This window comes from Boleophthalmus pectinirostris, unplaced genomic scaffold, assembly GCF_026225935.1.
Source record: "Boleophthalmus pectinirostris isolate CB_2022bp ecotype Guang Dong unplaced genomic scaffold, ASM2622593v1 HiC_scaffold_8, whole genome shotgun sequence".
Classification (NCBI taxonomy): domain Eukaryota; kingdom Metazoa; phylum Chordata; class Actinopteri; order Gobiiformes; family Gobiidae; genus Boleophthalmus; species Boleophthalmus pectinirostris.
Window position 1 is genome coordinate 21,741,253 of NW_026571515.1, and position 12,717 is coordinate 21,753,969.

The 12,717-nt window shown below is 37.5% G+C and overlaps 1 protein-coding gene across 1 annotated transcript in view; it reads right to left on the reverse strand.

Moving 5' to 3' along the window:
• plxnd1 (plexin D1) overlaps nt 1–12,717 on the reverse strand; it is a 150,697-nt gene that overhangs the window by 44,526 nt on the left and 93,454 nt on the right. Inside the window, exons 18-19 of the mRNA XM_055165785.1 lie at nt 11,425–11,721; nt 3,974–4,123 (exon numbers count right to left, since the gene is read on the reverse strand). Of these exons, the coding sequence (XP_055021760.1) occupies nt 3,974–4,123; nt 11,425–11,721 (447 nt within the window). The remainder of the gene's footprint in view (nt 1–3,973; nt 4,124–11,424; nt 11,722–12,717) is intronic.

The following is a 12,717-nucleotide window of genomic DNA, read 5'->3' on the forward strand; positions in this document are numbered from 1 at the left end:
CCTAGTAACATTGTACAAGTTGGTAGCATTATGCCTTTATAAGACAAAATCTTTCTAATCTTTATTACTTTTACTACTACACTACTTTTAATTATACTATATGTACTACTATTATACTACATTTTTGAATTTTACTACAACCACAGACTTTACAGGTCCTACGTTTTACTCTTTTCTGTTACTCTGGTTCCAGGCATTTATTTAATTGTATTGCCAAAACCATAGACAAGCCTTGAAAAGTGGGTGTAATGGAGGGGAAAATGCCATTGTTCCCAGTTCCTGTTTCTCTTTAGTTAAAAAAACACCACTTCCTCTCCTTGGATCACTTCAGAGCCCAGCACAAACATGGCACTGTGTATAAATAGATGTGGCACACACAGAGTAAGCAAGGAAACAAATGGCCATGAGCTATGCGTCGGCTCAATGCATTTATTGAAAGGCAAATATACATGCACTATATCTTTATGTGCTCGTGCACTTTGAAAACATCCTCAGTGACTGGAAAGATCCACTGCAGCCATACACTCTTATGACCTATAGTCCAAACCTCTGCTCAACAAAGTTATTAGAGTATTAATAGTAACAGAAACTAAAATATTAATTCAAAAGTTTTTTAAAGTACACAAAATGTTGATTCAACACAAACCTATTAACTATAACTATAAACTATATTACAGCGACTAGAATTACAACAACTACTACAACTACTACTAACACTACTAATACTACAACTAATACTATTACTACTCTTAGTAGGGCAGCACAGTTCAAATTAATTTAATTATTTTTTGTTTTTCATAATCAACTCTGTGAAAAATTGCTAAAACATGAATTTTATTGGCCATAACTCCTAACCAGAACCATACTACTTTTACTGCTACTACTACTACTACTATGACTACTACTACTACTACTACTACTACTACTACTACTACTACTACTACTACTAGTACTACTGCTACTACTAGTAGTACTTTATTGCTTCTACTACCACCACCACTACTACTACTGTACTTTGACTTTGACATATTTGATATTATACGTACCTTACCACTAATGAAACAGTCCCCATGGTAACCAGTACCCACAAAAATAATACATTTTACATTTACATTTACAGAGCAGTTATGTTTCTCCATTACTAGTTCCAGCACATACTATTGACTGTGTAGGTTAAGCCACTGCTAATTCCCTGCATGTATTTGGTAGCGGTCATAAAATGGTAAGATGGAGGAGTAGATGCAGCCTCAGGTACGAACCATAAAAATAACGGTGTAAAAGCTTTCCTGCTATTTTGGAGTCTGAAAGGGGAAGGCTTTCTGAAGTAGTTACAAGTCAGTGAGCATGCACATAAAGTTGTGAACATGTGTTTCCAGCTCCAGAGAGGTACTCTTATTTAAATATAGATGAATGCGTCTCGTCTAATAAAAAGTCACTTGAATGGACAACCACATTTGGTACACGGGCTATACGGAAAGGACTTTGTGTTATGGGATTGTGTGAATTATCAAAGTTAGGATGCATGAAATTGATGTCTTCTCTAATAGATGGTTTGACCTTGCCAATGTAAAAGCATATGAGAAGCAGGAAGAATCAATGTCACTCTGCTTTGAGTAATATTGTAATTGCCTTGTATGCGACTACCGCTTCCTCATGCACGTGCTGTATAATGCAATCACCAATAAATCTATTAATATGTCTTCTTGGTGTTCAATAAGGCTGAGTCTTGAAAGAATGGTGCTACGAGCTAAACAGACCGCAGCACATCTGTAATTACCATATTTGGCATAATCAAGATAATTTTGGCTCTCAGTTGGCTACTTGTACATAATGAGTGCCTGTGTTTATATAGCATTACTAGCATCAAAGTTAAATGCAGCGGTTAACATATAAAATTAGCATAATGTTATGTAAATGGTAAATGGTCACATTTTTATACAGTGCTTTTCCACCTTCAAGGCACTCAAAGCTCTTTACATCAAGGAACCCATACACACACAGACACTGGGGTGAGCATTCATCTCTGGGAGCTGGAATCACAACGCCAACCTGTGGATCAGTGGATTTCCCTCTTCAACCAGTCAGTTTTACGTTTTATGTCAAGAGTGGGAATCAAACTGGCAACCTTCGGATCAGTGAACTTCACCAGCTGAGCTATGTTTAACTATTTAAACATCATGCTGTGTAACAATGGGAATGAATGGAAATGTTTTTTTCAGTATTCTGGGTCATTGTATTGTTCTTTTTTTTTTTCTTAAACAAATTAAAATACAGTTATGCAACCAAAATGTCATTATCTAAAACAATACGACAAGCTTAGATGAATCAAACTAATAACCGCTAATGAAATATAATGAATAGCATCACTCTTACTAATTTGCACCTTATTTGATAATATCACTTGGAAAGTTCAATTTTTAAAGACACATTTTCAACTGAGCAATTACTTCTACCTCTTGTTTTTAATCAGTCATTTATCATGGTTGCTCTGCTGTCTGCAACAATTTTATTCCAATACAACTATATTTGCTCAAAAAGACAAAGCAACACATTAGGGCTTTAATTGGAAGCATTAATTACAATTTAGAAGCTTCTGAAGTGTGTATTCCCTTCGAGATAGTACCATCTGTGTGATAGGTGAGACTGCCATTGAAGAAACCAGGCTGATGAATGTATTAGGTAAACATTTGACTGTTCTTCTGTGGCATTGTGGCGCTCATGATGAATCACCACTCGGCTAAGTGCTGACTCATGCTCTACCACTACAAATCATTTATAATGCATAGAAAGAGGGACACACGCATCATTGAATATGCATAGGCCTACGAGGGCTGTTTGAATGAGCTCTGCAGATGGTGAGGTTTCTGACCAAATGTCTGGACTGGCGCTGAGAGACAGGCCGAGGTTTTGCTTAAATTACCAGGGTCAATTTGTGAATATTTCCAACAAGGGGCTTCATAAAGTGCACATTGTGAGTGTGTAGTCAGAGTCATATTAATCAGGACCCCTGTAAGACCACAGTGAGACCAAGACTAGACCAGGACCGGATCAAGACCAAGAGACTGGATTGGATTATTTATAGTTCCCAAAAGATAGGTCATGTCAATTGAGCATGGAAAAGTTACACAAATATGGGGAATCGCACACTGAGAGATTATTTAAAGTGGGCATATAGATATGTTTAGGGAATGAATGCACCAGAGATTAGGTGGTTTGCCCACTAATTGGAGAGTTCAATTCCCCCTCTGACATAATGTATACAGCCATTATGCTCTACTGATATATTGCATCTCAGTGTTTGGTTGTGGTGGGAAGGGCATCTGGCATACAAAACAAATACAATGTTCTGGAAAAGCAAAAACAAATAAATATTATTTTGAAATATTGGGGAACTCACCAGGGCTACATCTAACTTTTTTTTTTTTGGCTGACTTGTCAAATTAGAGATTAAATATATTTTTACAAAATAAAAGTTGAAATATAGTGAGTGAAGGCTTCTAGATACAGAGAATACAAACATGACTAAAGTGTATTATTTATGAAAATAATATATTATTTAATCTATTTTGTTATTTTGATTTCATAATGCCATGGTCTCTTTTCTGTCTTTGGCCTCAAACTTTGGAAAGCTCTCCCTCCTCACGTTAAGACCGCTCCTTCTGGGGATTCTTTAAAGTCTTGTTTAAAAACACACTTTTACTCAATGGCTTTTAACAAGGCATGAGAATTGCGAGCTTCTCTGACTGTCTTTTATTGATTTTATTTGCTATTTTTCTATTAGCTAATTTTAGTATTTTTATATTTTTTACTGACTTGCTTATTTTTTTATTTTATGCTTTATTTTATTTAATGTGTTAATTTATACTGTGCCTACTCTGTGCAGCACTTTGGAGACTTTGCGTTAGTAAAATGTAAAAAGTATAATGAAACAGCCAAATCTTTAGTGTTGTGGTATTTGTGTCTGCATACTTACTGTGACAAGTAGCTCGCTCTTACTGGTGCTGAGCGGTTCGTTGATGGTGCAGTGGAACAGCTGGTCATTATGAAAGCTGATGTTACAGGGATATGAGCCAATCATCACCGAGTACTCCTCCGGTACCAGCTCCAGATCGTTGGGCCCTTTCTGTGCCAAAAACAAGGACAGGAAAACAAAAAGCGTCAGGCGGTCAGGGGCAGGTCAATGGACAAATGCACACAGACAGAAGGGGTAGAAGAAATGAAAAACTCAAGTAAAAGTACTGTGTAACCTCCAAGTGATGTTATAACTTGAAAAACAGCCTGTGCCCTAAGATGCTGTTAGACGAAATATATTACATGAGAATAAATACTAAAGTTGGAGCAAAAAATGAAATCATAAAAACCCTTTACGATTTCATTTCACTTATGTTGCAACTCTATATCACACCCATTACTCATTTTGTTTTCTAGTGTAGTCTTTTAAAATATACTCAAAAAACAAAACTAAAAACTTAAACATGTACTAAAATAAATAAATTCGAGGATTAACGTGACAGAGATGAAATGTGCCAATCACAGCATCAGAAACATAACATTAAGAATTCAATAATAAGTTAGCAATATAATACAAATACTAATAATAATTTACACTGAATGAATATAAAAATAAAACTTAAAGATCTTGAGGTATAAAGGACAATCCATGTTTTCTGGTCTCCCTCCTGTTCATTCTCTATATATTTCTATATTTTATTTGTATTTGCACATATCCATTTGTATAATTATGCTTTATTTGACACCAATCTCTTGGTATTTTTCTTACTTATTACCATTTATGTTTTTGTGGTTTATTATTATATTTATTGTGATGTGTGAGCTAATCCAAATAATTTCCCTCGTGGATCAATAAAGTTTGTCTAAGTCTAATAGTAAATGTTATCAGATAAGGAGCCCCTGTGTTTTCTTCACACATGTCCCTATTCACAGCCTGGCTAATGTGTGCCTGGACAAACCTGCTGTAACTGCACTGGTTTGGGCTCGAGTTCAGCTTAAAGCAGCAAACATTCCCTCTGAGTCGCTCTCACATGACCGGGGAAATTTCTCCAAACAAACCCACTGACAGTCATCGCTGCTGCTGCCCAAAATAACATTCTCAGGGCCTTTTCACAAGATATGACTCCAACTCTGTCTCATATCCAAACCACACAACACTGCTAAAGTCCTTAATATCTGAAGGAAACATGATGACCATATTTGGAGTGAATGCTTGGATAACACTGTGTAAATCTGTCTTGGACAAAATACATTGTTGTGTACACTGCCTAAGGCCCATAGTAGCTGGGGCTGACTCCAAAACATGAGGCCCTTGTCTGGACCTATTCATCTCACTATAATGGAAACAAATTGACCATGTTTGTGTAACTTTAAAGGATTTTGCCCCTATACAATAAGGTTATAGGTTTTGGCTATCTGACAAAGCTTTCTACAAAACACAAGCACGCGGATCTTATTTTCCCAGAATACACCAGTTCAATGAATAAATACGAGCTTCAAAGTAAGACATTTACTACAACAATTCTTTGAAAAATACCATTCTCTCAGCTGATTCCAATTCTATTCTACTTTAACTATTTGTAAACCACAAACACTGCTACAGTCTTCAAAAGAACTTGACTATATTTATTTACAGAGTTATTTACTTCATAATAGTTCTGCTGTCCAAATGTGATACCCTAAACATGGAAACTCATGAAAGTTGTAAATACAAACACAACTGCAACACAAACCCAAACCAGGAAGTGTGCCTATAAACAGTTTAACAAGTTTATATTAGAAATGTCTGTCATCGCTGGACTGTTTTTCTTGCCTAATAAGATTGACTGACCTGGGGTGTTGTTCGTTAGTTGAATGATTATGTTTGTGAAGCCATTTGGACTCTGCAGCGTGTCCAGATTTATCCCATTAAAACTTTGTGCCGACTTTGTTTCAGTTGCCAGCTAAAGAGGGGAAATGAATTGCAATAGTATGAGGTAAGCTGTATGTAATTCTAATTTCCTTTCAACATAACAAATGCGAGACGTGGAATGTGTGTGTCTGCGTGTGTGTGTTTGTATGCATGTGCGTGTGTGTGTGTTTGGGTCTGTTTATTCCCACTGTGCTTCCGTGCTTTGATTGCACCCTCAGGGCCGTGTCCTGTCCCTACTGCAGGAGTCCACCCCCCGGGCCTCTGTCAACAGCTCCACAACTCAAACACTACACTGACATATGCAAAAATAAAAAAGAAGAGACATATTATTTGGTGCTGAATATTTTTTTAAGGAAGCAAGCAAAAAACAACACAGCGGTTACTGATTAGTGGTTGTGGGTTTGAGTTGTATCTTAAGACAACAGATTAAATTTAAAGGTGGACTATGTCACTTCCATCACCTGCTTGTTTCTATGGATATGTCATTGCTTTGCCTTTAATGTTTCACAGTTTGACATTAAACAGCTCTACCTTAGATTTATTCGTTACAGGAGGTTTTATCACTCAGATATGACCTGTAACTTGGTCTGGTTTGGTCTCCCTGAAGATAGAAAGGTTTAATACCGTACTGTGAAACATTCCAGACAAACAATCTCCACAGAGAAAAGCATTTGCTGGACCCTCGACCAGAAAAGTTAAACATTGCGCCTTTAAGGAGGTAGCAAAAAACAACAGAGAGGTTATTAGTTAGCAGAGGTGGGGACTTGCAAGTCATGACTTTTACTCGAGTCAGACTTGAGTCACTATTTTTAGGACTTGAGACTTGACTTGATAAAATGGACTAAGACTTGGACTTGAAGGTCAAGGACTTGAGACTTGGCAGACTTGGCTCGGACTTGAGGCCTGTGACTTGAGAAGACTTGAGAAGCACTTTTAAATTTGAATTCATTCTATTCTGACTGTAAGGATTCACACTAAGATCTTGGCAAAACATTTCTACAACTCTTATATACTCTATAAATACTCATATATAAATATACTATGTTTTTTTTAAGTATAATTTAGCTTAAAATTCATATGAATTGCAAAAAACTAAGCTATATTTGCTATTTTGATTGAAAGACTTGAAATGACTTGAAGCTGAAAGCAGACGACTTAACCTGGACTTATGGACCAGTGACTCAAGACTCAACTTGGACTTGCCTATATTTGACTTGGAACTTGACTCGGGCCTGAGGTCAAAGACTTGAGACTTACTTGAGACTTGCAACACAATGACTTGGTCCCACCTCAGCTAGTTAGCGGTAAAGAGGTTGTGAATCTGAATTGAATCTTAGGACAAAAGATGAAATTTAGCCATTGTGTTAACTTTAGTATATATAAAATGAAGTTACTTGCTGATATGTTGATTAAGGGGTCCATATTACACTATTTTCTCATCTATGTTATGTTGCTTCCTCATCAAACCACAGCTAGAGTTTTGTTTCAGTCACTCATGTTTAAAGGATAAATCTTGCATAATTTCAGCCCTGGAATTGTCGATCTCTGCTAAACAAAAGGTAAATGGTAGCTGTTAACTTGAAATTTACCACTATGTGACATCACATGGTGGAACTGAGCATTTTGAGCTGTGGCGTTGTAGAGAGACTAATAATAAAGTAAGTACTCAAACATGCATGAATGAAACAAAACACAACTCCAAGGCTGTTTTTGATGAGGTAACATTATAACATAACTTAAATTTTGTGTAATATAAGACCTTCAATATGCAATGTCCTAATTCATATAAATTCCTTCCAGTGTCTCAGATGTATTAGATAAATGGTTGAATTGATTATGCAAAGATGTTACAGTTATTCGGTCAAAGCAAAGTCCTGGATTAATGGCGATTGTCTGAAAGGAAGGGCATCTGACTCATCTGACTGAAAATTAAAATCCCTTGCAACCACAGAAAAGGAAAGGTCAAAAAGACAAAAATGATTCGGGCAAATAACAATCATGGGTTACTTTCTAAAACTTCAAATACTTTCCCAATCATGAATCACACAACACCTCCTCCAGGTCTGGAAAAAGTAAAAACCACCATCATGAAAGAAAAACAGGAAATAGCAGAATAGTTGCTTTTTTGTAGTCTAACTGAATACAATAGAGTTGTTATAGTAATTTATGTTTACCATATAGTGTAATTGCTTAGGTCAAATAGCTGTTTGGATGTCAAAATTGTTCTATTTTACTGAGCAAGAGCATAAAACATCACAGAAATAGAAACTATCCTGTACCCTGCCTACAGTCCTTAGTTGTTTTATTAGACCTGAATGATTCCACCACCCACAAACCCCTAAAAAGTTCAAATCTGCATCCACTTCCTCACAGACAAAAACACTAGCGTAGCGGCCTTGCAGTGGGTCTGAGTAAACCACATCTTGTTTGCACTTCCCTGTCTGCATGTCCTACACAGTTTCACAGCCAGCAGCTCCTAAAGGGTGACGAATGCGCGCAGACAGGTGCTTAGATCAGCCAAAACGCATGAACACAGACCACCCTTTGAGCTGTCGTCCCCCCTGAGCCCCCCTCGCGGACCCCCGACCGAAAACAACACATTTTGAGACGCCGCAGCCTTTGATGTGGTGTATGTGCCTCTGGTTTATGTGAATATGAATAAAGAAACGCAGAGAGCCTCGTCTGGCTGCTCACAGTGGGGGCTATTGGCTTTGTGACAAAGCTGCCCGTGAACATGGAAACACAATGGATTTAAAGGAGAAGTAGGTGCGAACCGCAAATGGTTGGAACAAATGTGAAAAACTGCCTATGTGTAGCTTGGGAATTGTAAACTGAAAGGATTTGCATACAAGATATAATATTCACAGTAGAAAATAGAAAATATAGGTGTTAAACTGTGATAGATATATTGTTTAGTCTAGTAGTTATTCAAATGCGGTGAGAGCTTTACACATCATTGAATTTGGCTTGTAATATTTATCATATTGATTATTCACACATTTTTAGTTAATGCAGGTTTTCCTCTCTCTTCTGTTCTCTTCCATTTTATCAGGAATTACTGAAAAAAAAGTTAGGGCGAAGTGATGTGTTTAAAAAAATTCAATACCTTTTTCCTCATGTAGACTGATTATAATTTTCACTATTTACAGTAAAATTTCTTCCTCCAATGTCTGCTCAAAACTAGGGATCCTGCTTTTTCAGTTCTGATACCTATATTGATACTTTTATTTTCATTTTATATTGCCAATGCCTGATATTAACACCAATGTAGGGATGAAAAATCTCACTTATTTCCTTAAAACACAGTTAACTTATTACACAAGTGATCCAATTATGTTCTGCACTTGTTATTTATCCTTCAAATAACGTCTAAACATCTGAATATGAATAAAAGTGTGAGGTATTCTAGGCCAAAGCCGATACCTGATTCAGCTAAATTTTCATATCGGTGTCGATATTCGATACCAGCATCAGTATCGGTGCATACCAAGTCCAAACCACATAGTTTTACTGAAAAGGCCTGGCTGTGGACCTCTTGAATATTCTCTATAGTGGTTCTAAAAAAGAATCCAATGGCCAATTCCCAAATTCCCCAAAACAGTTACAGGAGGTTACAGCAACAGGCTACATTACAGTTCAGATGATTGTATTTTTGAGCATCAGAAACACCCGTAATGAATAAATGCCAGGCAAAGCCATAACATCTCCATGGAAAAAGTTGCGCAGTGCATCTTTAAGATTAACCCTAAACCACTACACTGAATTTCCTGTGTAAGATTTAAACCAGGTCTATTCAAGAACAGAACTGTTAAATCAGGAATAAAGCAGGGCTCAAATGCCAACTGAGAGCATATCCTGAAATTGTTTCTGCTTTTCCATACTCTAATTACATAGTACATAATGTTTGAACATGTTTAACAACTACTACACTGCGATAACTGTCTGCGCAAAGGCCTCAGCTCATTTATAACTTTGTGTTACATACAACGCAGCTAATTAGGCGTCTCCTTCTGACATGGTCCGGAGGAAATGTCTTTGGAAGTCTAAAAATAGCCGTATGGATGTTTGTGGATTAGGTTCAGTAGATTAGAGTGATTACACAGGCGCACATCAATATCAACAACAATTTATCTGCTGCTCAGATTAAAATATTGATGATTATGAACACGGTGCAAGAATTACAGGAGTTTGATTTAAACAGGAAAACAAGTTAAACAAGTTAAAGGTGTACTGTGCAACTTTTCTGGTAGAGGGTCCACTACATGCTTGTCTCCATGGAGATGCTACTGCTTTGCCTGGGATGTTCCATGGTATGACATTAAACACATACATCTAGGATTTATTCATCACAATTGTTTCTGTTGCTCAGATGTGAATAGGGGCTCTCCACAGATCTGAAGTGTAATGTAGTGTAGTGCTGTACCTGCTTGTCTCCCTCATTGGAGATATGTTCTAATCTAATCTATACTACGGAACATTCTAGACAAAGCAATAACGCTTCCATGGAAACAAGCAGGTGGCAGACCCTCTACTAGAAATGTTACGTGGTACACCTTTAAGTATTTTAAATGTGAGATGTAAGTATTTTGGTGGAGGGTCCATCACTTGCTTGTCTGTTATTGTTGTACCTGGAATGTTTCAAAGTGTGGCATTAACTCTCTTGTTCTCTCCATGACTGCAGATGATGTTTTGTTCAGTCTTTATGGAACAATCCAGGCACAGCAACACCTCCATGGAGATTAGAAGGTTTTGGACCCTCCACGTAAATGCTAACATATTGCACTTGAAATATTCTAATGGTAACATATTACTGTATGTGCAGATCTGAATTATCTATCTTAGTTTAGTCTTGGTTAGACCTATGTTTTAGATATAGAACTTTTGTTGTAGTGATTTTTTTCCCTATAGTTTCTAATTGCATTAAGTAATTTTTCTAGAACAACATCATTTAATAATCTGTTTCTATGATATCTACAAAAGACGGGGAGCATTCCTATGTTCCCACAGCCTTATGGTCCCTAATTTTTTCCCCCCAAAATTAGGCCCTATGTTCCCACATTTCCTTTATCATTAATTTGCGTCAGATTTTATCCCCGTTTCTCCCAATTTGGTAGTCAATTACACTTGACCTACACCCAACCTATTAACCAGCAGCAGTAGACTACAGATGTAATGTGAAGGTCATGGTGCAAAGGACTCTACGTTGAAATGACTCATCCCTTTAACTGCGGTATAAAAATAAAAATGACTTGGCTTTCATTTTGAGAAAAATCTTAAAAATTAAAAAAAAAAAATCGTAGAAATGAGGGAACATAGGGCTGCCCCCAAAAGATGTTAGCATAATAGCTTAACTTGAGCTCTAGCATTTAGAATACTAATCCTGCGTTCTCTTAATAAAGATGAGCCAGCAGACTATTTCCTAAGGTGAATCTGTGCAGGAGTTCTCATCTCAGTGAGTGGCCTGGCGCTCATATGAACTGTGTGTCCCTGGTCCCACTCACATTAATGATGAGTGTCAGCGGCTCTCCGGGGTGGTGTTTAATCAGCTTCTCCTTGTTGGCTGTGAAGAACTGTGGGTCCTCCACGTACTCCAACAGGAAGTGACCTTTAAGAACATCACTCTCCTCTTCCTCCTCTTCCTCGTCCTCCTCGTCCGCCCCCTCACCGCTGTCAGACGAAGCAGGACTGTCCCCTGTGTAGAGCACTCCGTTCAGGTAGAACTGCACAGAGGTCTGCTGGGACTGGATCGCGGCCGGTGATGGGCAGGTGATCAGGGAGGTAGAGAGCACTGCGCATAACTGAAAGAGCAGTTCACTCATATTAGATGTGAATAGCCCAAACTGGACTCACATGAGCAAAATACTTTTCCATGTATGTTGAGTAGTACTACTTGGTTAAACACAAAAGTCTATTTAGCATAATAATGGGGAAATAATAATGGGAAATTTAAAGGTGCAATATGTAACTTTTCTGGTGAAGAGTTCTCCACATGCTTGTCTCCATGATGATGCTTATTAAGCTTTACCCATAATGGAATAAATGCTATATAGATGTTTAAAGCCATGCTGCAGAATAGACCAAGCATAGCAATAACATATCCATATATATATGAGTGGACATAGCTAAAGCACTAGTCGCCACGTGCCAAATAGGAAGTGCGCCAGGAGGCTCTTCCGGCTCCTTCTGACCCTTGCTCCAATTGACTTACATTGGGATCTTGTTGTCCCTCTCTCCGTACCTGCAGCAGTGAGCCTCGTCATTTTGGTCTTAAAATGTTCAAATTAACCCACAACACATGATCCTGAATTTTTTATTTTTTTTTGCACTATTTTGTCCATCAAAATATCATATTCATAACACAGAGCCTGGCTCCAGATTCACTTCCGTAGCATCGCGAGCCTCATTTAAGCGGCGCTGAACGGTATGGGTGATGTCACATTCGCTTAATCCACTTCTATTATACAGTCTATGATTATCCCCCAGAAAAGATACATAGTACACCTTTAAACATATTTACCATTTACAACCAGAACTATAGATCAGGTCTACACAGTTTATTCTTTTAGTTTGGCTGTATTGTTCAATCTTAACTTTCAAACATAGCCTGCATCATAGTCAAAGCTACTGTTGTTTAGATTAGATGACAAAATATTTACTTGTAGAGGTAAGTCTAAAAAAAGTGTGAAAAGATTCAGACTTTAAACCCTGTCTTGCTCAGAAGTTTAATGTCGTCAAGGCATTTTCCCCACTGACTTGGTGTAATAATCCACTATAATGAAAAAAACGAATTATGT